The sequence below is a fragment of the Pinus tabuliformis genome, chromosome 9 (genome assembly GCF_031772625.1).
Source record: "Pinus tabuliformis cultivar Carrire ecotype Pingquan chromosome 9, CPIR1, whole genome shotgun sequence".
Lineage (NCBI taxonomy): Eukaryota > Viridiplantae > Streptophyta > Pinopsida > Pinales > Pinaceae > Pinus > Pinus tabuliformis.
Genome location: NC_142307.1, coordinates 1,003,590,059 through 1,003,617,023, shown reverse-complemented (window position 1 = coordinate 1,003,617,023; position 26,965 = coordinate 1,003,590,059). Strand labels below are relative to the sequence as shown.

At 39.3% G+C, this 26,965-nt stretch overlaps 1 protein-coding gene and 1 long non-coding RNA gene across 10 annotated transcripts in view; one reads left to right on the top strand and one right to left on the bottom strand.

Moving 5' to 3' along the window:
- Positions 1-26,965, top strand: part of LOC149152112 (putative ABC1 protein At2g40090) — a 270,264-nt gene that overhangs the window by 131,226 nt on the left and 112,073 nt on the right. For all 9 annotated transcript variants that reach the window (XM_089439154.1, XM_089439156.1, XM_089439160.1 and 6 more), the window contains 2 exons: positions 24,234-24,325; positions 24,452-24,631. In XM_089439154.1, coding sequence (XP_089295280.1) covers positions 24,234-24,325; positions 24,452-24,631 — 272 coding nt within the window. The remainder of the gene's footprint in view (positions 1-24,233; positions 24,326-24,451; positions 24,632-26,965) is intronic.
- LOC149152111 (uncharacterized) overlaps positions 23,688-26,965 on the bottom strand; it is a 133,197-nt gene continuing 129,919 nt past the window's right edge. Inside the window, exons 2-3 of the long non-coding RNA XR_016262456.1 lie at positions 25,132-25,225; positions 23,688-23,936 (exon numbers count right to left, since the gene is read on the bottom strand). This is a non-coding gene — a long non-coding RNA (uncharacterized LOC149152111). The remainder of the gene's footprint in view (positions 23,937-25,131; positions 25,226-26,965) is intronic.

Sequence of the window (26,965 nt, the reverse complement as noted above, 5' to 3'; positions counted from 1 at the left end):
AAATAAATAAAAAATAATAAAAAAAATTTAAAAATTTAAAAATTTAAAAAAATGAAATAAATAAAAAATAATAAAAAAAAAAATTTAATAAATAATAAAAAAATTTAAAAATTTAAAAAAATGAAATAAATAAAAAATAATAAAAAAAATTTAAAAATTTAAAAATTTTAAAAATAATAATAAAATAATAAATAATAAAAAATTTAAAAAAATGAAATAAATAAAAAATAATAAAAAAAAATTTAAAATTTTAAAATTTTAAAAATAATAATAAAATAATAAATAATAAGAAATTTTAAAAAATTTAAAAATAATAATAAAAAATTAATTGAATAAATCGACGGATGAGATCAAGAGATGTCTTGAACTTCATCAATGGTCGAGATCATTTCTACATGGATCATTCGAACTAGCCGTTGGGATCATTTCCTTTATATAGGGTCTTAGGTGGTCATTTCAGATTCATTCGATCTGTGAGTCAGATACTGAAGAAGCTCTCTTGTAAATCTGTTTCTGGTTAATAAAGGAAGACTTTGGGGTCCATATCTTGCTGGTGTTACTCTCTTGGAATGCTGTGAGATCATTTCATTTTCTGCATATGTTATTTTCAGCCATTAATAATAGCTTTTCGTAGAGTATTGTGAGCACAGGTATCTTGTTCACTTGCTAGGGTTTGAGTGCTGTTAGGGTTTCTGAAGTAATGGCAGGTATCTCCATTACTGTTTGAGATCTAGTGGCATTTTTGCCCTCTTTATTGACAGTTGTTTTGAGCTGTGCAGAAAACATCATTGAAGGAAATTTTGTGGGCGTTCGGGGAAGTTCTCGGCTGAACCAGCCAACTCCCGCAAGCATTTTTTTTGCTGAGCCCAGTTGGACTTGATCCTGGGTCTATCATTCGGTTTATTTTTCTAAGTTTGCATGAGAGATTTTCTGAAGTTCTTCACAGTGACGATCTGAAATTTATGTTCTTTAAAATGTTTTCCGTGCTTATTGCTGAATCTGGTTGTTAAGGGGTCAAATCTGTAAATTAATTAGCTGATCTAGGGTTTTAATTTTTGCTTTATGCAAGTTTTTTATTAGGGTTTAGGTTTTTTTTTTGTTTCATTTTAGCACATTCATCTTTTCGAAGTTTTTTTTTTAATCGCTGGATATCGTTTTGGTCATGTGATTTAGCTGATGATAGATGGTTGCTGTCCATGGTCCATGTTCCTATATCATTTAACAAGTAATCGTTTCTACATCAATCTCTTAAGGCACTGGTCTGCTCAATTAATCAAATCCATCGCGTCCTTTTTATAGCGTATCTCGTGTCTCCCAACCAACTGGTCGACAGTTGGTCTTCATTATCTCGCAGGGTCTACCCCCCTTAGCCGCGGGAGACAGGCTTAAACGGAGGGATCAGGGATCAGAGTGACAGCCCCCGGTCTGAGCGTTGCCGTGTCAATCCGCACGACAACATTTTTGGCGCCGTTGCCGGGGAATAGAGTTTTTCTGTCCTTGGTGTTTCAACGACTTTTCATCATTCATCGTTCATCTTTTTATCATTCATTTGAGCCGGCAACGCCAACATTTTTGGCGCCGTTGCCGGGGACAGAGTTTTTCTGTTCCTGGAGTTTCATCGACATTCACCTTCTCATCTCTCTTCTCTTAGTTGAGCTGGCAGATTCAATATTTTTGGCATCTTTTCATCCCATATCAGTAGCATCTCTTCGGTTTGTTTCTTGTTTGGGTGGCGACTCCACTTTCTTATTTTTCCCAGACAAGAAGCCTCCCGCACATCTGTTTGTTGATTACTTTTTGGATCCTAGAATCAGATTCATTGTTCAAGTGGCGACTCCACTTCTTTCATCTCTTAATTTTCTTGAGCAGAAATCTTTTTCTATCATCCAGTTGATCCCTTATTGTTCATCATGGATTATTCATTTAAACCATGTCATTTTACTGATAATCTCCATGATCTTCCGAAAGAGGCCGTTGGTAAATTATTTAAGTTCTCGGGTGGTGATTCGGTCACTGTTGGACAGCATTTAAACAGGTTTACTTGTGTAATGATCTTGTATTGTAGATTTCCTCAATATAATCATGAAGATTTCAAGATGCGTCTCTTTGTCCATTCTTTAGAGGGTGATGCCTTGAATTGGTTTAATAACTTTCCTAATGATTTTTTCACTTCTTTACAAGACATTCTCAATGCTTTTAAAGATAGATATGATAGTCCAAACAGCTTGCCTTCTACTTCTGAAATTGTTGTGCAAAAGAAAGAAAGTGATCTTATAAAAAATCCAGCTGTTGAAGAAAGTTTTCAAGATCAGAATGTGTCATCAAACGAAAATATTGCAGATCAAGTTCATGATAGTGAAAAATCAGGGACAAATGACAATGAAAGGGAAGAGCAAAAGCAAATTTTACGAGATCTAATGATGCTGGTAAGGAATATGGAAATCAACCAAACTAATTATGTCAATGATGTGAAAACTTTATGCACCCACCTGGAAAAACGTAATAGGGAGATTGAAGTCACGCAAAATCAGCATGCTAAAGAAATTGAGGCCATGAAAACTAAATATGAAACAAAAATTAGAAGCATGCAAAGCAAGATGTCAGTCTTAGAGGAAAATATGGTGACCATGAAAGCTGATCATGATAAGGAAATTGACTCTATGCAAAACAAGTTATTAACTATGGATGAGGAAATGACTATCATGACATTCAATCATAATAATCAGTTGGCTGACATGCAAGCGAATCATAAAGAAGAAATAAATTTCATGCAGCATTACTTGATGGACATAAAGGAAAAGAACAATAAAGTGATAAAAGACATGGAAGAACATCATGCCAGACAAATCAATGCTATAAAGGTTGAACACTCTAGTCAGATGGATTCCATTAAAATACAGGTTCAAAGGTTTCAGCAATTGGAAGATGAAAGAAACCAGGTGACATCAATAGATCATGAGCCTTCTCATGTGCTGCAACAAGCTCCATCTTATTATGAGGAGGTTATTGATTCGATTGAAAGATGGTTAATTGAAGGTGACCCAGATAGACTTAAAAATGATAAAGATCAGATGCAAGATGAAGAAAGACATAGCACGCATATCTTACATACTTCATCTGATAGCTTTGAAACAGAAAGTACCAGGTCATCAGTAATTCAACCAGCCAGAAAGAAAAAGCGCAAGAGAAAGAAAATGAGAAGAAGATTTGATGCATCAGACGGCCGCAAGCAGCTTGATTTTCGGATAGGAAAGAGTCCTACCATATGCAAAATGGGACATGGCACATCCGACAAGCAGCCGACAGATTTGCCTGAAAGCAGGCAAATGCTCAGTATGCACTATATTGAACACATCTGATGCCGTAGGGCATCCTTTGTATCGTATTTCTAACCCTACTCCTTGTTTTTTTCCGCATTTTCGTTTCTGCTTTAGATAGTTAATAAATGAAGAGCTTGTATCTTTATTGTGCTTAATGTATATGATGATTTTGGATGGACGCTACTTATTTTTGTGTTGTATGGATGCAGATTCTGGATTCTCACATTCCTGCAAGCAGCAACGTGTCCCCAAGTAGAGCCAGATGTTGACCTCTACTGAAAACTTCCCATGCAGTACACCCTCTTTCTTGGCAGAAAGGGGTAGCACCTGAACGACGTGTCCATGCCAGCCTACAGTCATCAGCAGCTTGATCATTTCAATTGTAAACCCAGTCTGCATGTATGAATTGTAAATAATCTAAGTAGATCAGAGTCATGTATGTAAAATTGCCTAGGTGGACCTAACTTTCTATGATAATCTATGTCCCGGAAGGTTTTTCGTCTCACCGATCCATGGATCGGCAGAGTTTTCCTTCAAACCTGACCCCAAAGCCGGGATGGATTTTGTCATTAGAACTTTAGGAGAATCCTAGTGCGTTAATATGCTAGATTATAGTTGTGTCGCAGAACTGGGTGATTTATGAGGGGTCTGTGTTAAGTGGGCTTGTCCCCTTGAGATGTAAGTTGTAAAAGTCATGATGTAATGTGTCTTGAGGGTCGAAAAATGTTTTAAATCCCCTCGTGAGTCCTAAGTCCTAGGTCCTGGGTGATGTTTCCAAAGGTTTAGTTCGATGATCCATTTAAAAAATGAAATAAAATAATAAAATAAATAAAAAATTTTAAATTTTAAAAAAATGAAATAAATAAAAAATAATAAAAAAAATTAAAAATTTAAAAATTTAAAAAAATAATAATAAAATAATAAATAATAAAAAAATTTAAAAATTTAAAAATTTAAAAAAATGAAATAAATAAAAAATAATAAAAAAAAAAATTTAATAAATAATAAAAAAATTTAAAAATTTAAAAAAATGAAATAAATAAAAAATAATAAAAAAAATTTAAAAATTTAAAAATTTTAAAAATAATAATAAAATAATAAATAATAAAAAATTTAAAAAAATGAAATAAATAAAAAATAATAAAAAAAAATTTAAAATTTTAAAATTTTAAAAATAATAATAAAATAATAAATAATAAGAAATTTTAAAAATTTAAAAATAATAATAAAAAATTAATTGAATAAATCGACGGATGAGATCAAGAGATGTCTTGAACTTCATCAATGGTCGAGATCATTTCTACATGGATCATTCGAACTAGCCGTTGGGATCATTTCCTTTATATAGGGTCTTAGGTGGTCATTTCAGATTCATTCGATCTGTGAGTCAGATACTGAAGAAGCTCTCTTGTAAATCTGTTTCTGGTTAATAAAGGAAGACTTTGGGGTCCATATCTTGCTGGTGTTACTCTCTTGGAATGCTGTGAGATCATTTCATTTTCTGCATATGTTATTTTCAGCCATTAATAATAGCTTTTCGTAGAGTATTGTGAGCACAGGTATCTTGTTCACTTGCTAGGGTTTGAGTGCTGTTAGGGTTTCTGAAGTAATGGCAGGTATCTCCATTACTGTTTGAGATCTAGTGGCATTTTTGCCCTCTTTATTGACAGTTGTTTTGAGCTGTGCAGAAAACATCATTGAAGGAAATTTTGTGGGCGTTCGGGGAAGTTCTCGGCTGAACCAGCCAACTCCCGCAAGCATTTTTTTTGCTGAGCCCAGTTGGACTTGATCCTGGGTCTATCATTCGGTTTATTTTTCTAAGTTTGCATGAGAGATTTTCTGAAGTTCTTCACAGTGACGATCTGAAATTTATGTTCTTTAAAATGTTTTCCGTGCTTATTGCTGAATCTGGTTGTTAAGGGGTCAAATCTGTAAATTAATTAGCTGATCTAGGGTTTTAATTTTTGCTTTATGCAAGTTTTTTATTAGGGTTTAGGTTTTTTTTTTTGTTTCATTTTAGCACATTCATCTTTTCGAAGTTTTTTTTTTAATCGCTGGATATCGTTTTGGTCATGTGATTTAGCTGATGATAGATGGTTGCTGTCCATGGTCCATGTTCCTATATCATTTAACAAGTAATCGTTTCTACATCAATCTCTTAAGGCACTGGTCTGCTCAATTAATCAAATCCATCGCGTCCTTTTTATAGCGTATCTCGTGTCTCCCAACCAACTGGTCGACAGTTGGTCTTCATTATCTCGCAGGGTCTACCCCCCTTAGCCGCGGGAGACAGGCTTAAACGGAGGGATCAGGGATCAGAGTGACAGCCCCCGGTCTGAGCGTTGCCGTGTCAATCCGCACGACAACAATATGTATAACCTTTACTTCTAGCAATTTCTAGAATCTGCTCCTGAGACGGAGTTTCACCATACATTTGTGTGATAAGGTCTTTTTCATTACTGAAGTTATTGATGGCAAAAGATGAAGAGATCATGTTTGTGTAACGACTTTCCTTTGAAGCATTAGCATTATTTATCTACTCACTGGTTCCTTCCTCTAGGAGTTTTATAGCGAGAGCATATAAAATTTCCTCATGAAAACTTTCACAAGGTCTGCAAAATGGAATAGGCTGATCAACAACATTTGCGGACTCAATAGGAGTAGGAGGTCTCTGATCATTGGGAGGATTTCTTTTTGGCCATGGATTGTTGTTACCTTTAATATTATAGTTTATAGGTTGGACACTTTGAGCTTGATTTTGTTCCATTTGAATCAGCCTAGACTGCATGGCACTTATTTCTCTAGCGTGCTCAGTTCTCATTTCCTTAACCATTTGAGTTAATTCTTTAATTGGGTCATGCTCTACTCCTTTAATTTCTTTCCCTTTATATTTGGATGGACCCCTTTCAAAACCAAGAATTTCCGATTTACCATAAGCCTTCTTATCCTTTTCTAATTCTTCAGCTATACCTTGGGCAACAACTAAATTTGTAGGCTTAGCGCGTCTTATCTCATATGATGTATCAACACTAAATGCCTCTAGATATTATTCCAACAATGTTTTGTTAGGTGGCTTGTAATCTTGATTCATATCCTTAAGAATACCATTGAATCTTTGATTAAACTCTTGAAACATCTCATTTTCATTTTTCTTGATAGAGTTAAGTTCCTTGAATAAATATTTTCCTTCTCTTTGGTCCCCTTATTTATCTTTGAATGCATTGAAGATAGCTTGCAAAGAATCAAAAGTACCATTGGACTTATCCAAAAACCATTGCAAGGCATCATCCTCTAACGAAAGGGAAAAGAGCTTCATTCTAACATCCTCATGATTGTACTTGAGCTGCATGAGCATGTCTTAGTATGAAGGATGTGAACTACTTGATGTGAGCATCAACTTTGATCGCATTACTCCCTTGCAAAAGGGAAATCTTGTCTATACCGACATCTAGAAGGTTGTGAGGGTATCCCTGAATGTTGGTGAAGTTGCAAGGTCTCTAGAAATCCATGAGGTCCTGACTGATGGGATCAGGGAAAAGCAAGTGGATGTCAGAGAGGGCTTCTTTTCCGAGAAAGAATAAATGATTACTAGAATATAATTTGTTTAAACGAGCTATTAAATCATTTTTAGGATTAGAAGCAGGGTTAAGCAAGCTACTAGGATTCCTTCTAGTATAAGCTCTTGTGAATGGATGAATCAATGTAGTCGCCACCCAAACAAGAAACTGACCTGAATGTCCAGGTGCTAAAGGTGCAGATAGAAAAAATATGGAAGGATTGGTAAAGAGAGAAGATGAAAAGATGATGAGATTAGAAAGGATGATGATAAGTGTCGTAATGCCAAGGTTCAATAAATTGGTCCCCGACAACGGTGCCAAAAAGTGTGCGTTGACTGGTCAAAGTAGATGAAAATGATAATAATATTAGGAAGAATGGCGTTAAAGTGCCGAGAACAAGGTAAACTTTTCCCCGACAACGACGCAAAAAAAATGTTGTGGCGTTGTCGGCTAAAATGAAGAAGAAAGTTGACAAAATGATGTAAAAAGAAGGATGTTGTGAAAATGGGAATAGAAAAAATCTGTCCTCGGGAATGACATCAAAAAATATTCTCACTCAAATTGTACACGCATGGTGCGACAACTCAGGGCAGGGGTTGTCACTCTAGTCCTTTCCCTCTCCGTTCTAGCTGTCTCCCAACAACAGGCTATGGGTGGTAGTCCCTATGGAATATGAAAATGCGAGATTTGTTGGAAACCAACAAACCGGGGAGACACAATTGAATGGCCCAGCCACTTGGTTTATTTTAGCAAGTTAATAGATTGGATTATTTTAGTGAGACCAGTGCTTTATGGAGTCAACTACTTGCTTTATATTGATTAAATACCAAATGACTGGATGAACAATCGTTACTTAAGAGATGCTTAGCTATCCTATATGAAGTGCAAGTCCTACAATCTAAGTGAGGTGCAAAGTCTTGGTTTATTTTAGTTAAATGCCTAACTAAGTGAATCCCTTGATCCTTAGTTGTTTTGAGGCTAGTCTCTAAAGTAAGTTGTAGAGAGAAGTCAAGGCGAAGCAAGCGATGGCTTGGTTAACGATACGTATCCTTGAAATCTAACTAATTGGTGCCTTCAACACTGTAGAGACTGTGGCTCTAACGACTGCAAGGTCACCGTGTTAACCATTAGAGAGGGTCTATCCTTCGCAAGCTACAAGAATAATGGTGGCCCTATCTTTCTATTAACCAAGCTTATGCTTGGAACTCGATTAATTAATGCAAGACCATTCCTAAAATGCAAATGCAAGGTGATTGAGTGCTTCTTAGGGTGAGATTATTTAATTTTCCTCAAGTACTTAATTACAAATGATACTTAGATATGACAAAAGAGTACTTAAATGATGAATGAATGATAATCTCAACTACAAGATGGAGTGCTCGAATTCAATAGTGTCCAAGATTTATATTCAATGTAACCAATCTGAAAATTTCATCTATTGCAGTAATTGGAAATTATTCTCCTAACTATAAATTTAATTATGCAGTTTATTTGCTATGACAAACAATGAATAAATCACATCCAAGAGATGTAATCAATGGAACCAATGTGAAAATTTCATCTATTGCAATAATTGGAAATTATTCTCCTAACTGTAAATTTAATTATGCAGTTTATTTGCTACGACAAACAATGAATAAACCACTATTGCAATTTTCACCATAAAAATAATATGGAAAATAAAATGCTGGAAACTAAAAAATTCTAGTGCATACAAAAATTTAACACAGTTGTTTTTGGACAATTGTCCCCAGAAAAACCCAATTTGGGAAACCTGGTGCAACAGATGACGGTTTTATTATTATTCTTCATAGCAAATCTGAGTACAATAATTTGGATGTTCTATTGGCAATCCAATTTGGGAAAAATACTGGAAAATTTATTGTGAGAATTTTCCCTCACCCCACAATTGGTTTCTGACATCTGTCCCCATAATTGCCTCCCCAGCCACGCGCAATCCCTTATGCGTCAACTTCTACGCAGAGCTTACGCAGATATCGCTACAACTGCCTTCAGAAACCTTTGAAACCCTTAGCTCTATCTCTGTTTGGTTCTGGAACTGACTACTGCCTCATCTAACCAAATTTCTGGCCTCCAGCTACTGAATCACTAGCTCCTCCAACTAGATTGAACTGACTGCTGTTGTGCTTGCATAGACCCTCTGGGAATTTCACACTCCTTCTCACTGCCTCTTCCGAAACCTGAAGACTTTCTCTGGAAATGCTGCTGACCTCCTCTGCCACCTGCTACTCACCCTCTAACTCAATATTTTCTGTTGAATATCTGCTACTGAGAAAATCAAATTGCCTGGGCTTCTGAGTATCTGCATAAGCATATATTCTCCAAGTGCCCATCGACTTCTTATAATCCTCTATTGGGTCTCCAATGACCAAGATTAAATCTTAATCAAGGGCTAGGATCATCTTGAAGTCGATCCGTGTGAGTTTCTAGACTCTTCTCACCTTATCTCAATTAATACCGATTAATTAACCATATTCCCTAAGTTTAGACTTAGGAAATATTTAAAAATCAGCTAATAATCTAATTGAGATACTTCTAGGTGGAATTTCTAGAAACAATTTCTGGGTTTTGGATATCTCACGTATTCTAGCCTCTCCGCCAAATTTCATGGCTAGAACACATTCGATGCTACAAAAACTAACACTCCCTCTTAGCGAGGATTATATTCTCTCTCTAGTGCTACACATCCTGCCACAACACCCTATTTCTATATCACCTCTGTCACACTGCTGATGTCTAGCTGCTGCTACCCACCAACTACTGCGCAACTTTGATGCTAAATCTGTGTTGATGTTGACACTGCTATACTGCTTCCAACATTGCATCTGCACTACAACTCCCTCTCATCTGTTGCTATTGCAACTGCAACAACTACAACTGAGAAGCATCCAAAATAATTTGTCCCTTCTACTGAAATGGTTTCTCCACCATACCCATTTGTTCTTTGAAATATATGAACTTATCTCTCCCTAGAGCTTTGTGAGTATATCTGCAACCTGCTCTCCTGTGGAAACATACTGTAGCTAGACCGCACCACGTTGTACACAATCTCTGATGAAATGACATCGAATATCTATATGTTTCGACTTGTCATGAAACACTGGATTCTCATAGAGCTTGATGCAACTTTGATTATCACAGGAGAAACTTGTCACCTCCATCTCTGCATGAACAAGCTTACTAATAGCTTCCAAAGCTATATAGCTTCGCACGTAGCTGTGCTTGCTGCCATGTATTTTGCTTCTGCAGAGCTTAGTTCTATTGGATTCTGCTTCCTGCTGCACCACGAAACCATCCCTGATCCAACGTGGATTCTAAAATTCCTCAATGGGGACTTTGACCTAAAACATGATGACCTAAGCATGAACCCCATGCTTTAATAAGTCATAATAATAATACTAAAAATATTTTTTTCATTCTTTTGATAAATACATTTCATTGTGACTCAAATACATCTTATGAAGACCAAACCTAGTTACATTCTTCAACACTCCCTCTTAACTAGGGAGGTATTCATAATAGCAAGTACAAGGAAGATCTCAAAAGATATGAACTATGAAAAGTTTAGGCACCGCAATGCCATGGACTAGATTCCTGACCAGGGCAATCTATCCAAGGTCCTCCAATAGTTTAGGTACTCATGGTGCCACAAACTAGATTCCTGACCAGGGAAATCTATCCAGGTGGGACTAAGATGGACTAAATCTTTTAGCCAGTCTAGGTACCACTAGGTTTACTAACTAAGCATCAACCCAGGGATCCAGGTGCATATCTGAGGTCAGAGCTCTATCACCAATGCCACCCTCCCTACTTCAGGATCTAGACATCAACACATAGCGCCGGCCTGATGTCCTCCCAGGCAATGTGTCTCACATACAAAGCCTTAACCTCAAGCATGCTTTTTCAAAAACTTCGAGAGATTTACCTGAACAGTCACAACCCCAATTAGTAACAACCTTTCAAATACTCATGAGTAAAGACAAACCTTCGGGGTCTTCCAACTTCTTAACGCTGCCTCATAATTCATCACAATGAGACTTCAAAGTTTCCCAAACAAAACTTGACAAAGGTTTCCTTAATCATTCAACTTCCTTTCCTACTTCACATGCAACAACCAAAACCAACTTTCCTTCTTTCAACAACACCTTAAGATGTATTTTCCAATTTCTTCTTCAAGGTATCCATCATGACTATAATATGCCCTCCCTCTCAACTCGGGAGATGTACTCTTTTCTAGGCTCCCTCTTAACTTAGGTAGATCAACTTCTTTTCTATGACATCGGAGAATTTTTCATGGCTTCCATCCTTCTTATCAGAGTCACATTCATATAACTTTCTTTGTCATGCTTATCAACTTTACTTACAAACATCTTCATTATCTTGAAGATTATGTACCTGCACAACTTAGATAGCAAGTACAACCAAATCCATAGAAGCATGAAGTTAACCATATCAGAATCATATAATAATGGAAGCATTAGACTTTAGACACTAGATACCTAACCTTAGTTAGGTTCATAATCAGCAAGAGACACATACTTCAACTTCTTGCCCAGGTTTTGTTACAAACCCTAAATCACATCAGTAGCTTAGACAAGATATCAATCTCATTATATCTAGGGCCACAATATCTCTTTCAATGATATGACAAATTCTTTTATAACATATAGAAAACCCTAGAAACAATTCAAACAAGTATAATTCAATAATGCATCTAACAACTTTTTGAATTCGTATGTTATATTTCCACTAGGATTTAGTGCAAGGTCCTAGATTTCATACATGAGCCATTAAGCTTCAATAATCAAAACCGATCACAACTGAATTTCAAATTTTAACAATCTTTCATAAATCTTAGATTATCACACTGTGATCATATATTAGAGAATTGAACTTCTACTAAGATTTAGTTACAAAACCCTAGAATTCACAAGCACTATCATCCTAAAGTATCAAACTTCGAGTACGACTTAGTTCCAAACCCTAGGACTTATGACCATCAACAATTAGGTCAACACATATATATAGGATTCCATCATCATGCACAAGCATATTATAACAACATATGTTAGTCAAACTAATTGACACAAACACTTTCAGACATCTAACATATTTGATTAGATGGACAACCATATGTCTAGGGTTTCATTCCTAGGACATTATCTAAAATAAGGGTCTTTCTCATAAACCCTACCAAACCTTAAAGATCTAGGGTTTCAACAACAAACCCTAATTTATCAAGACTTCAATGGTTTGGGATTTCAAACATCATCATTCAACCCTAACAAGTTAGGGTTTTTATAACCATACCCAAAACCCCAAACATGACATCATCAAAACATCAACAATAACCCTAAGTAGGCTAGGGTTTCACACATTATCATCGACATACCCTTAAGTTACGGTTTTACAAAGAACCTTTTTAGGGTTCCACAAGAATAATCAAAGATATGAGGAGGGTAGATTTATCTAATGATGAATCACTCAATCAAGAATCTTTATGATTCAAGAGAGCTAGACACAACAATGTTAGGAATGTAGAATAGTTTATTAAGAATGAATATACCTTTATCATGAAGAGATCAAAACTTATAGTCTAAGGCCTATCATTTGTTTCTTAACAAACCTTGTAATTCCAATGCTTTTTCTTGTGAGGCCTTCTTCCATAATACTTGAGTATTCAACAAACCTTTCCTAAAAGGAAAATATGAATAGAAATGTGATTAGTATTTAATACAAACAAACTTAGATTAGTAAGGGAAACCAAAATTGAGAAGGTAATACAAGGAGTAAGATACTTATCTTTGGAAGTTGGTGAGGGCTCCCTCCAAACTCGACGAATACCTATAACCTTAAAAAAACAATTCAAAAATGTTAAACCTACAAATACTAGAAAAAAATGAAACAACTAAAGCTTAGAGCAAAGGACTTCGTAGTGTAAGTCCCTTATATCTGATTCTTTTTCTTTATTCTTATTTGGAGATCCTTCTTCAGCAACATTAGCTTGGTCCCTGTTCCTTTTCTTATTCTTTTGATTGCCAGGACATTCACTTTTATAGTGACCCATTTTATGACATTGGTAGCATTCTATTTTGGACATGTCTACCTTCCTTCTTGGTCCTTTTGACTTCTTGAAGTTTCCTTTCTTGTGATGAGTGGAGTGGGCATTTGAAACTTTCTCTTCTTCATTGTTGGTTACTAATGAGATTCTCATCTCTTCTTAGCTGCAGACATTCCATAATTCTTCGAATGAAGGGGTTTCTTTCCAACTGTTGATTCCTGAAGCAAAAACACTCCAAGTAGGTGGCAATCCGAATAATGCAGGAATCACTAGCTCTTTTTCCGGTACAATCTCATCTATGGTTTGAAGGTCATCTTTAATTTTAGCTATTATTACAATGAAGGAAGCTACAATGTCATCTTTTGTCATTTTTGTGGTCCTTAGTTCATTCTTAAGACTTGCTACTTGACCAATGTTCTTGATAGTGAACAATTTTGATAAGGCTTCATAAATTTCTTGAGCAGAGTCTATGTTGGAAATGTATGGGACAAGATTGTCCTTTATACCTTCTACCATTAGTGTCATAGCCAATATTTCTGACTCTCTAAACTTCACTTTATCTGCATCACTAGATCCTTCGGTTCTCCACTTTTCCTCTGACCAAATCCAGGACTTTGTTCTTTTCAGGAATGAGATCAATTCTTTTCTTCTATGACCTATAATTTGATGCTCCTTATAATTTGTTCTCTCCCTTTATTGTGTTAGACATTGTCCTTGAAGGTAGTAAGCTTATTTCCTTATAAGATCTCCTTATATGATCCCTTGCTCAACTTTTTTGAGGTTTCTTAGACTCCTTTCAGTAGATCCTCAAACTGCCTTTTTCCTTCTTCACCTTAGCTCTGATACCATGTTAGAAAATCAGAAAGGCAGAAATATTTTCTTTTATATAGATAATTGCTTGTGACTTTATGTTTTTTTTATGTTTCTCTTTTATCTTTAGCTCATCAAGCAACTATCAAAACAATAGCACAAAGATCATAGACACTAGATATAGGCGGACAGCTAGGGAAAAACCCCTATCTAGGGGAAAACCTAGTCAACAACTCTTCCTTAATAACTTCCTTGAGATAATCCAAGACTCTTGACCTAGACATAGACTTCCTCCACACCAAGTCAGCCCTTTCTTCCTTCTTGCAGATGATAACCCTTCAACAACAATTTCGACCTAGCAGCAACAACTTGCAACAGAAATTTCGACCCAGCAATTGGCAGCAACAACAACAACAACTTCAACTTGACAAGAGAGACTTCGATCTCCTAGAGGAATCCACACGAGAGAGAGATAGATAGCCCAAAATTTCAATCTTGACCTTTTCTTCCTTCTTTTCCAACTTCGCACTCCTTTTAGCCTCCTTTTCCAACTTCACACTTTTTCCAACTCTTTCTTCTGGGATAACGAACTTGAGCGAGAGAATGTGTTCCAAATGAATTCGAACTCCTTCAATAGATATGCTTTTGGTGAGGTTGAATTACCTAGCTTGGGGCCAACTTGATCTCCTTGAGGCCGACTTGGTGTGGAGGTGACAAATACCTTATTTGACTCAATAATAAATCTTTTTACATGATTCAAAAGCTCAAGAAGGGTCTCTTTAAATGGACAATGACTCTAATGACTCAGAATAAATCCTAGAAGTCTTCAATGGGGATTTTAACCTAAAACGTAATGACCCAAACATGAAACCCATGCTTTAATAAGTCATAAGAATAATATTAAAAATATATTTTTCATTCTTTTAATAAATACATTTCATTGCGACTCAAATACATCTTATGAAAACCGAACCTAGTTACATTCTTCAACACTAAATACTTCGCTCTTCCTTTGCTTTGCTTCGCTGGCTATAGGACTATCTTCCTTGATCCTTTTGCACTTCTTGTTTCAGACTTGATGATGACCGAAATTCTTTCTCTGAAATGAGGACGAGATGCCCTATTTTGTAATGTTCCTAAATAGGAATGTAAGTGATATTAAGAAAATAAACTGTGCAACAACATATAAAAATTAAACACACATCAAACATCCATGAAAACGCTTCCAATAAGGAACTATTGAGCCATGTTATTAAAAATCTGTAGGCTAGATACAATATGAAATGGAATGGTGCACCTGGGCTTGTCCCAATGAACAAGCAAGACCAACCCAAGACCAACCCCAAGTGGGAAAATAGGTGAGCTAAAGGTTGCCCAGCCGCTGCACCACTCTGCACTACGCTGCTACAATAAACTGTTGCCCGACTGAATTTTGACTAGCTGGAAGGTGCTCAAAAACTACCCAGAAAATTGTGTGCTTTTAACCTTGGACTCCTTGGACAAAACCCAGAAGGGAATTTAGCTAGTTTTGACTTTGGATTCTTGGCCTTCTTGGAGCCTCTCCCCAGCTTCCACTGGCAATTTCGACTTGCAGGAAATAGCCTGCAAATCCTATTGCAAACTCCTCCAAAATGCTGGTTTTACTTGTGCTATCTAACTCCAAGCACTAAAGATGGCTCTTAGCCCAGATAAGCTGCTTCCCAAGTCCCCACAAATTGCTGCTGGATGACCTCTGCGCAGTCCCCTTGTCCAGAAATTCGACTGACTGATGCACTGGTCTAGCTGGCTGCAAACTCTAGCGAAAATTCATTTACTATGTTGCCCCCTCAGTTTCTGGATCTCCCAACAAGAAATGAATCCCCTTGTTGGCTTCCAACTCCTCTTGCAAGTTTCCTGGTTGCCTAGGAATACGCAGTTCCCTCTCTGCGTTGATGGCTGAAGTGTGTTGTTGTCCCTGACTCCCTGAAAACTCCTGTGTTACAGCTTCCTTAGGGTGGTCACGGATGGTCCCCCGAAGTAGAGGTTAAATCTCCTGCATGAGAGATTCGTGGCTAAACAACCAGTAGAATTGCTAAGTAACAAAGCGTACAAGTGAGTGTTTGTTTGCAAACGTAGAAGATGCTCGGAAATGAGAGTTGATCCTCCTTTTATTACCTTGGGCCTCCTTAGCCTCATGTCGGCCCCTTGATCCACCCATTTAGTTTCCCTCCAAGCACATCGAATGGCCAAGTTCGAATTCCTCATGTGGGAGGCCCCCACATTCCACTCGCTGCTAAATAAAGTTGAAATTTCCCCATAGTTCCTAAGTCTAAGTGTGGGGTCCTCCTCCTAAGTCAAAATTGTGCTAAAAATGTGTAGCAGCATCCTGTGACTAATGTTTTTGAGAAGGGACATGACAGTCCTCCCCTCCCAAATGTTGCTTGCCCTCAAGCAACCTCAAAGCTAGGTGCTCCAATATGTTCTCACCTTCCCAGGTGGCATCCTCATCCGACAAATTCTTCTAGTGTACCAAGAACTCCTTGATGGTCCTGCTCCTCAGTCTTCTTTCCCTGCTCTCTAGAATGGCCTCTGGTTCTAACACCAAGTGGCCCTCATCATCCAGCAGGGGTAAATCAGTTGTTGCCATCACCTGTTGTCCCAACACCTTCTTCAGGCATGAGACATGAAACACATTGCGAATTCCACTCCCGGGAGGTAGCTCCAGCTCATAAGCCACCTCCCCAACTCGCCTAGTCACTCGGTAAGGCCCATAGAAGTGTGGCTGTAGCTTCTCGGCCCCCTTCTGTTTCAACGTAGACTGCTTGTAAGGCTGTTGTCGAAGGTATACTATGTCCCCCTCCTCAAAGTGCCCTTTTGTCCTGTGCCGGTCTTCATAAAGTTTGTGTTGATTTTGGGCTGTCACCAAATTATCCTTGAGAGCCTTGAGGATATCTTGGCTCTCTTGGACCTAGGTTTTGGCCTTTGGGGCCCGACTGTCTCCAAAAACAACATCAGAAAAAGTAAGTGCATCATATCCATAAAGGGAACGGAAAGGAGTCATACCGATAGACATATGGTGCATAGTGTTGCAGTAGTACTCGCCTAGATGCAACCACCGAATCCGCGTCCTCTACTGACTTGTGACATAGTTCCTCAGGTACCCCTCCAACCACTGATTAACCCTCTCCGTCTGGCCATTAGTCTGAGGGTGATAATTGGTGCTAGGAGTGAGCTCCGTCCCAACCAACCTGAAGAGTTCCCGCCAAAAACCACCCATGAATCTGTTGTCCCTGTCGCTCACTATGTTCTTGGGGAGCCCATGCCACCTAAAAACCTCCCGAAAGAACAACTCGACAACCTGTGCAGTTGTGGACCTCATGGGGTTGGGGAAAGAGTGGGCAAATTTGGTCAACTTGTTGACCACTACGTATATGCAATCCTTCCCATGTACTGTGGGGAGCCCAATGATGAAATCCATTGAAATACTTTCCCATTTCCCCTCTAGAATGGGAAATCGCTGTAGTGCTCCTGCAGGGTGGGTCAGCTCCCCTTTGTTCCGCTGACAGGCCTCACACTCGCGTACGTCTTGTAGCACGTCCTCCTTGAGGCCCTTCCATGTGAATCTCTCACAAACATCCATATAAGTCTTCTGGAACCCCTGTGTCTGGACAATGGTGAATCATGAGCTGCTTGGAGTATCCTCTCCCTCAACTGTGAGTTGGGCACTAAGTAAATGTGCTCCTTGTAATAGATGACCTCATCCATCACACGTTAACGCTTATCTACATGTTTCCTCAACTCCCCTCCAATACCTCGCATGCCCTCCCATCCTTGGAGTACACCAACAACTGAGCCCTCCAATCTTGGCAAATGCTCATGAGAGATAACCCAGCTGGTCTTCGAGATAGAGCATCGACCACCACATTGTGCTTCCCCCGCACATACTCGATGTTGAAATCATAGGCCTGCACCTTGTTGACCCATCTCTGTTGCCTATCGTTGAGGCCTTGCTGCCCCATGAAATGTCGAAGATTGTTGTGATCACTCTTCACTCGGAACCGGTTGCCCACCAAGTACTGGCGAAACTTAGTCAGTGCGTGCATAATGGCCAACATCTCCTTGTCATATATGGAATATGACAACTCATGCCGTAGGAGCTTCCGACTCTCGAAAGCTATGGAATGCCCCTCCTGTGACAATACTGCTCCAACTCCTACCCCGGATGCATCACACTCCATGTGAATGTCTGGGAAAAGTCTGTAAGTGCCAAGACAGGGCAACTGCTCATCACCTCCTTGAGGTGATCAAAGGCAACTTGTGCTCCATTAGTCCATGAGAAGGCCCCCTTCTTGGTCAACTCAGTCAAAGGCGCTGCCAGCTGCGAGAACCCTTTGACAAACTTCCTGTAATAGGTGCAAATGCCCAAGAAGCCCCTTAGCTTAGTCACGTCTTGGGGTACGGGGTACTGGCCAATCCTGAATAGCCCGAAACTTTTCCTCCTGAACTTTCACCCCATCTGCTCCAAGGATATGTCCTAGGTAGAGCATCTTTTTCAAACCAAATTTGCACTTGGAGAGCTTGGAATAGAACTGTTGCTCCTCCAGAATGCGCAATACCTCCTCCAAGTGTTGGAGGTGCTCCTCCCACATTTGGCTATAGATCAGGATGTCATCAAAGAACACTAGCACAAACCTTCTTAGCTGTCCCCGGAAGACATGGTTCATGCATGACTGGAATGTGGCTGGAGCGTTGGTTAGCCCAAATGGCATAACCAGAAACTCAAAGTGCCCATAGTGGCACCAAAAGCTGTCTTCAGGATGTCTTGATCCCTCACCCTGACCTAGTGGTACCCTAAATGCAGATCAATCTTAGAGAAGTACTTGGCTCCTCTAAGCTCATCCATCAACTCGTCAATGCAGGGAATAGGGTACCGGTTTTTAAGAGTCTTCCAGTTGAGGGCCCGATAGTCAATACACATCCGAAGGGTTCCATCCGTCTTCTTCACCAGCACTAACGAAGAAACAAAAGCATTGGAAGTTGGCTGATATGGCCCAATGCAAGCAGCTCCTGGATGGCCTTCTCTATCTTGTCCTTCTAGGCTTTGGGATGCCTGTAAGGAGTAGTGATCACGACATGTACACCTGACTCCAGCTCAATGGTGTTTTCAAATCCTCTATCTAGTGGCTGCCCTGGTGGAATGTCCCAAACACTACTGCATACCTGTCTAGTAAAGCCTGTATGTCTGCTGGTGGTGGGTGCGTATGTCACCCAGCATCTGAGATCCTCAACTCAACTGCCCATGCAATGTCCCCATGTTGTAGATCTGCCTCCATCCTGCTGGCCGAAACTATTTGATGTGGGTAAGACTGCATGCCTCTCAAAACCACCAGTTTTCCATCTAGCCCAACGAACTCCATCTCTAGTTTCCTCCAATCCTTCGTTACTCGCCCAAGGGAATACAACCACTGGACACCCATCACCACGTTGGTGTCTAGCACATCGACCACAAAGAAGTGGTTTGTCATCGAGTAGTTCCCCATAACTACTGTAAAGGAGGGCACATATCTGGTGCACTGGAAGGTATGGTCACCTGGCACGAAGACTGAGAAACCCTTAAACTCTGCTATGGTGAGGCCCCTCCTTTGGACCAATAGTGCATCTATGAAATTGTGGGTAACCCCACTATCCACCAACACTGACACCTGTTGTCCCTGTACAACGCCTCTAATCCTCAGAATGTCAAAAAATTAGGAATCCTGCATAAAGAAGCAAGGACTCCTCCTACTGGGGCAAGAGATGCCCCTCCCTATGGTGGTGGTGGTCGTGGCCCTCTGCCTACCAGACTCTCTCCATTTGTCCCACCACAATCCTGCTCCACCTCATCCTCCTGGTCATTGTCAGAAAAGACCTCAATGTAGTGTGCTCTACCTGCAGTGCACCTATGGCCAAGTGCCCAAGGCTCTCTGCATGTGAAGCACAGCTTCCTCCTTCGGAGGTCCTTCTGTGTCTCCTCATCTAATTGCACCCTCCGTTGTGTGGTCCTTGGTGGTGGGGGTCTAGTCTCATGCCCCTTCTGTGGGAAAGGGGTCCGTGCAGGAAATGGTGCTCTAGTCTTGGGGATGGCCCCCTTTAGATCTCTTGCAAACAAGACTGCTTCCTGCAGGGTGGAGGGTTTGCGTGACTTCATCAGTGCATGCAGGGGCTCAAGCAAGCCCTCAATGAAGGTATATACCCTCCTTGCCTCGGATAGATCCGGGGCCATCACTGGCACATGCAAAAAATTTGAAAAGTACTGCTCTGTGTTGCCAGTTTGGCGTAGTTGTGTCAGCTCCCTGAAATATGTCCCGGGATCCCTCTGATCAAATCACTCCACCACCCTCCATGTGAAGTCCTCATAAGAAACTATCTGGGCATGCCCTAAGGTGGTGAAGCCATGGAACCACCAATCATGGGCTTTCCCTTCCATGTGCAGTGTGGCCATCTTAATGGCTTCCTGCGCTATCATCCGGTTGAGTTGAAAGTACGTGTCCATCTTTTCAACCCAAGCCCTGGTCGTGCACTTGACAGTGCCATCAAAAGTAGGGAAATACATCCTCCCTATGGTTCTCTGCAGCTCACATTTATGGGTCCCTTGTCCTCCGTACCCCTTGTTCCTCTCACTCTGCTTGAACTTGCAGTAATCTCTGAAGGAGAGGGCTTCTTTGAAGTCTTCATCCATGGTCTACCACTCTTTGAAGTAATCCCCCATCTGAGGAGGATCTTCCTCCCTTGCAAGCTCGATTTGTGCCATTGGCACGAAAGAAGGTAGTGTAGTCTGAGTTGACACACTGACTAAAGGGCGTTGCACTGCTAGTGAGGGGTGATCGAAAGGCTGAGAGGCCCCAGAAGTTTCTCCACATAGAAACCCTCTAGGCATGGTCCTTTCTCTGTTCTGTGACTTGATCTCCTCCAACATGTCTTTCTGCCCCTTGGCCAAGTCACTCAAGGCCCTCAGGAGGCTGTCGAAAGCCATCTCCTCCCTGCTCTTGGGCTCTATCATTTCCTCCTCTTCGGCCACTGCTTTCCCTCTTCCCTTTGTGTCTGGAGTAATTTCTAACTCCCTTTCTCTGCTCCTATACCTCTGCCTACGGTAGGTGATGTTCTGTTGGTCCCCTTCTCTCATAGGAAACAATCCCCACAGCTGAGCCAAGAACTAGGCTCTGATACCACTGTAATGTTCCTAAATAGGAATGTAAGTGATATTAAACAAATAAACTGTGCAACAGCATATAAAAATTAAACACACATCAAACATCCATGGAAACACTGCCAATAAGGAACTACTGAGCCATATTATTAAAAATCTGCAGGCTAGATACAATATGAAATGGGAGGGTGCACTTGGGCTTGTCCCAATGAACAAGCAAGACCAACCCCAGGTGGAAAAATAGTTGAGCTGAAGGCTGCCCAGCTGCTGCACCACTCCGCACTACGCTGCTACAGTAAATTGTTGCCCTGTTGAACTTCGACTAGCTGGAAGGTGCTCAAAAACTGCCCAGAAAATTGTGCACTTTTAACCCCAGACTCCTTGGAAAAACCCAAAAAAACCTAGAAAACCCAGAAGGGAATTTAGCTGGTTTTGACTTTGGATTTTCGGCCCTCTTAGAGCCTCTCCCCAACTTCGACTGCGAATTTCGACTTGCAAGAAACAGCGTGCAAATCCTACTGCAAACTCCTCCAAAATGTTGGTTTTACCTGTGCTATCCAACTCCAAGCACCCCGGATGGCTCGAAAGTGAGAGTTGATCCTCCTTTTATTACCTTGGGCCTCCTTAGCCTCATCTGGGCCCCTCCATCCACCCATTCGATTTCCCTCCAAGCACATCGAATGGCCAAGCTCGAATTCCTCATGTGGATGGCCCCCACAGTCCACTAGCTGCTAAATAAAGCCGAAATTGCCCCATGGTTCCTAAGTCTAAGTGTGGGGTTGTCCTCCTAAGTCAAAATTGTGCCAAAAATGTGTAGCAACACCCTATGATTAATGTTTTTGAGAAGGGATATGACATATTTATAGTTGATGGAGCCGCAATAATAAGCCGACTTGAACAGTGGGTGAGCTGACATGTCTGTTGAAGTAAGTTAATTATTTTATTTAAGGCTGACTTGAAGTAGATGCTTGAGCTTGGTCTTGGAGGGCTATTTGACATTTTCATTGACTCATATACAAATGTAACATGCCCAAGAAGGGTCCTTCACACATGAAATTGACTCTTTTGACTTTATGACCAATCATAAGGGCTCACAATGGGAGCCATTTCTAAAAATAAAATTTCTTGCTCATGAAACCCATGAGACAAGCATTACAAAAATAATTTTATTTTTTCTTATTTACATCAATTACATAGAATCCTAAGGGCTCAAAATGGGAGCCATTTCTAAAAATAAAATTCTTTGCTCATGAAACCCATGAGACAAGCATTACAAAAATAATTTTATTTTTCCTTCTTTACATCAATTACATAAAATCACAATTATACATGTCATCATGAAGACCGAACCTAGTTACATTTTTCAACACGTATAACACATCAATACATCCAGATCATAAAAAGACAGTCCACACAAATAGCACAAAGGTTTACCTTGGGAAAACCCTTAAAGGGAAAATCCCAACAACCTTTTTCAATAGAGATTTCTTTAGTTGAACAGAGACACGTCTAAGTCTAACTAGGTCAAACCTGGTCCAATGTCCATCCTCCTAGTCAAGTCAATCACGCCCACAAACATACTTTGTCATGTCTCTTCACTGCCTCAGCGATGCTCTTCATAAGTGCCCTTCGCATGCCTCAGGGATGGCCTTCGTTCTAACTTTACTCAAACATGTATTGTGAAGACCGACCATAGTTAAATTATCAATGGACAGAAGGCCAAATTCTGATCAGAGATATTTCTTGGGCAGAAGACCAAATCACTGAGGCACAACAAACCAAGTCTATGAGGCTACTTATCTCTGTTTGGCCAGAATTGTCTTATGGTCAGTTTGACCTTGCATTAGACTGTTAAGATTAGATGTATCTCTTGTTGAATTGATCAATTTCCCTAAGGAAAAGGTTGCTGGTTTCCCCCCCATGTGGTCTTTCCTAGGGTAAAATGCTTTGTGTTTCTTGTTTGGCTCTCTTTAAGATCCTACTATCATTCTTGTTTTACTGTTGAAGATTTTCTATGTAATTACTTAATGATGAATGTGAATATGAATGGATTTAAAGCAAAAATCATTAGAAGTAATTATCAGTAGAAGACCTATGAAAAATCAACATCTCCATCCTTCATTCTCAGGTTATATGACTTCTTCCGTAAGAACAATTTGTTCATTAAGGACTTAGATTGACACAATGCCCCTGACTTATTCCACAATCCCTTCGTTGTAGCTTCCCATGAAACATTTAGTAATACCTAATCTAGGAGACACAACTATATTGTGCCGTTTGCCTTACGATCCAACTTGGTCTAGTCTTTTATTGACATCCCTGCTAGTGTAGCACCCAGATTGAATCCACTGATCTTTGCCCACTAAAAGATTTTCCATTTTGAGCTTCCCAACTCAAAACTTTTCCCATTGAATTTCTTGATCTCTATCTCTGAATTGCTCACCATTTCCTTTCACCTCAAGGATCAATTCCATAGATCTCCCACTATAATAGGGTCCATCATAGGCTTGAGCCAAAACCCTTGGCCACGAAGGCATCCCCTTGAAGCCAAACTGCTTTGATACTAAATGTTGGTTTTAACTCTGTACAGTTAATTGCTACATACAGATTTTTAATAAAAATAGAAAAGATGGAATGGCGCACATACACATTTAACATAACGATTTTACCTTGAAAACCCAAAATTGGGAGAACCAGAAAGATTTTTCACAATATCCTATCTTTACAATGTTACAATACACATATGTATATCCTGCGGCATCCATAAACCCCAATCCATTAATCCTGGATTAAATTACAATTATAGTTCCTTCATTGAAATTACAAAACCATGGGCTAAACCACCACGTGCCACAATATTGTTAAAAGTGAAAACCATGTGCCCAAAACTGCCAAAAACAGAAGCAAAGGGCTGCCCAAAATATTTTTTGGGGATGGTACCCTTGGACTCCCAGGCAGTGGGGGGTGGTGACTGTGCTCCCATTTCGAACCCTCTGCTGCACCTGCCGCATACAAATCCTGTGTAGCTAATTGTGCAAAGAATATAACTCAAACACAACAATATTTAAGACCATTTTTTCAGCAACAATATGCTTATCCTTAAATCTTGCTTCAAGTACGCATTACATTTTCCTTTGATATATTTAGTTATAATGACAATAACAGAAAAGAACAGCAGTATTCTATTTATCCATAATCTAATTCCTCAACCATCTGTCATGTTCTTTTCCTTGTAGAGAGCTGAATCTCCATTGGCATGAACATTTGTCCAAATGTTGACTTTTTCCTTATTTATGCAGGTAAAAGAAAGCCACAATTGGTATTACTTGACCATGGTTTATACAGGGTGCTTGACCCATTAACACGTGCGCACTATGCTAAGCTTTGGAAGGTGACTAAATCTACTTTTGAAGTCTTGATTTGCCCAATACATTATCTCTTATTGCTTCTGTGACATCTGCCTTCCAAATATCTTCCTCATTTCTGGTTCTAATGGCTCTTCAAAGTTTGTGTGCAGGCTCTTGTGTTTGCAGATGTCAAGGGGATCAAGGAGAATAGTATCAAATTAGGTGCAGGTGAGGATCTCTATGTCCTTTTTGCTGGTGTTCTAACAATGAGGCCATGGCAGAAGGTGCTTGATCCAGCAATCGACCATTTACGTTTGAATGGGACTGATGCTGATCGTGCTGAACTTCAGGTATTCTTTCATTTGTTCTGTAGTATGTGTGTGCTCCATTGTTGGTTACTATGTGAACATTATGATATATTTGATTCTGTGCATTATTAAAAAATAACAATGCCTTTATGTATGAGTATCTACATTAAGATTGGAAGAGGACTCACTTTTTATTGGATAGCCAGTCAAAAGTATGTAGACATTTTTTGTATTTTTTAACTACTATTCTTTCCCGTCTCCAGTAGCTTTGTCAAGTATATAATTTAAGTCACATTTAAATTGGTCAAGTAGAGCAGGTTGATTCAAATGAAATTCACAGGCTTTGCAGTTATCCATGAACAATAATTAGCAACTAAGATCTAGAATTCATGAGTAAGATCTGGAAGGAGCTCTTTATGTTGGTGGGACGTACAAAACTAATATGTGTACCGCCTGTTATCTCTAAACAGATGGGCCAACAGAGATTGCTAATATATGTTTAAAAGAACATCCAAAGAGTTAATGGTTACAGTACCACTTACCATGTGTCGACCAGATTGTTTACTTTAATTGACCTTTATGGCTATAAATCTTCATCAGCTTGTTCCAACCATCAATTATCAAGGAATGAAACACCTGGTTCACATAATTTGAAAGAGCAAATTAAGAATGCCCAAACTAAGATGTAATATCAGGTAGAGATCCTTATAACAAAAGGGGAGACTGCAACATTATGAACTAAACTGGGTACATCAATAGTTACTGTGTGTCCACCAAAATGATTTCTTTGATTTCCGTTTATGGTTACAAACTTTCATTTTGGAGTCTTGTTCCAATGGGGTTAATGACAACAAACAGAAAATATCACTATTAGAAGACCATGTTCAGCAAGCTCTAATTCTTGTGTAGCAAGAGGTAGACTTCCACATTGTAGAAATATATTTAGGATGGTGTTTGGGCTTATGAATAGCTTTGACTCCATTAGCATATCATGGCAAACTGTCCTTGATATTTTATTCTACAGGGTCCTAATCTCTCCACTTGACTTTTGCACAGGGCTTGAATGCTCTTAATATATTTCTTGAGAATGGCTGCTACAATTGGTTCTTTAGCAATCATATTTATTCTTTTGGTATTACCTTATTAAAGGGCACTGTGAAGATGTCTCAGATTCTATGGTCCTTGATACACACGAAAAATTATCCACATCTATTCCTTGGGTTAGCTGTCATTTTCCATTGGGACTGGAACCCTATATCCTCATCTCTAGGTGAGGCCTGGAAATTTTCCCTAAGAGGTTTAATGCAGCTAAAAGAAGATAAAAGCATATGAAGCTACAAATAAAAAAAAATAAAAAATGCAAAAGATGCCTAGGACATAGTAAGCACTTGGGCAAAAACCTAGCAAGATCCTGATGCAGTGAATTGTGAGTGTTTGCAACTCGTGCATGTGACCACTTCCATCCCCCTATTATTCCACAGTATTTGATTCCTGTCTCGCTGTTCATTTGGGTTGGAAAAGATAGTTTGTTCCAAATGAGTTAGGATTGGAATGCTCTTTGCATTTGCATTTATTTGTAGGGATTTGCAAGAAACCAGGGTTTAGGCATGCGATCGGCGACAACTTTATCACTTACAACCTAAGTCACTAGACACGGGACATGGGACATGAAGGACACACAAATTCGAGTTCATGACACGGGGCACGTAGACCCCTCGGAATAGGACACACACACACACAGACACTATATATATATATATATATATATATATATATATATATATTACACAAATTCTCATGATGATACAAATTTAGACATACATCTAGACTCTACATTGTAAATTTGTAACATTATGCATACAAATACAATCATGACAGACTCATCAATGATCCAATACGAGAAATACAAGAAATTGACCATAAACTGCAGTTTTCTCATTAAGTCATCTAGATCAAAATGTGTTACATAGGTATTCAGTCCCGAAGACTTCTAACTAGGAATCCCAATGGAAAATAGAAATAGAAAATACAAAACAACTACAAGGTAGTAAGTAGCTCATCAATCATCATCATCAAAATCTCTCCTATGCATCTTCCTCTATATCCAATGTACTCTCTGAATCTGCTGGTGTGGAGGATGATTCCTCAAGAGTATCACCATCATTGAGAGTGACATGCTCTAGCACTGGCTCATTAAAATCCACGTTGGCCAATGCCAACTCAACACTGCTGTCCAAACCCATATCATCAGGGAACACATCCCACATCTTTGTCTTTTTGTTAAATTTGGCAACTAGGGCCAAACTCCACCATGGACAACTCTTTTGATGACGCTCATATTTTTATTGGATTCCTCTTTCCAAGAGGTGTAGGATT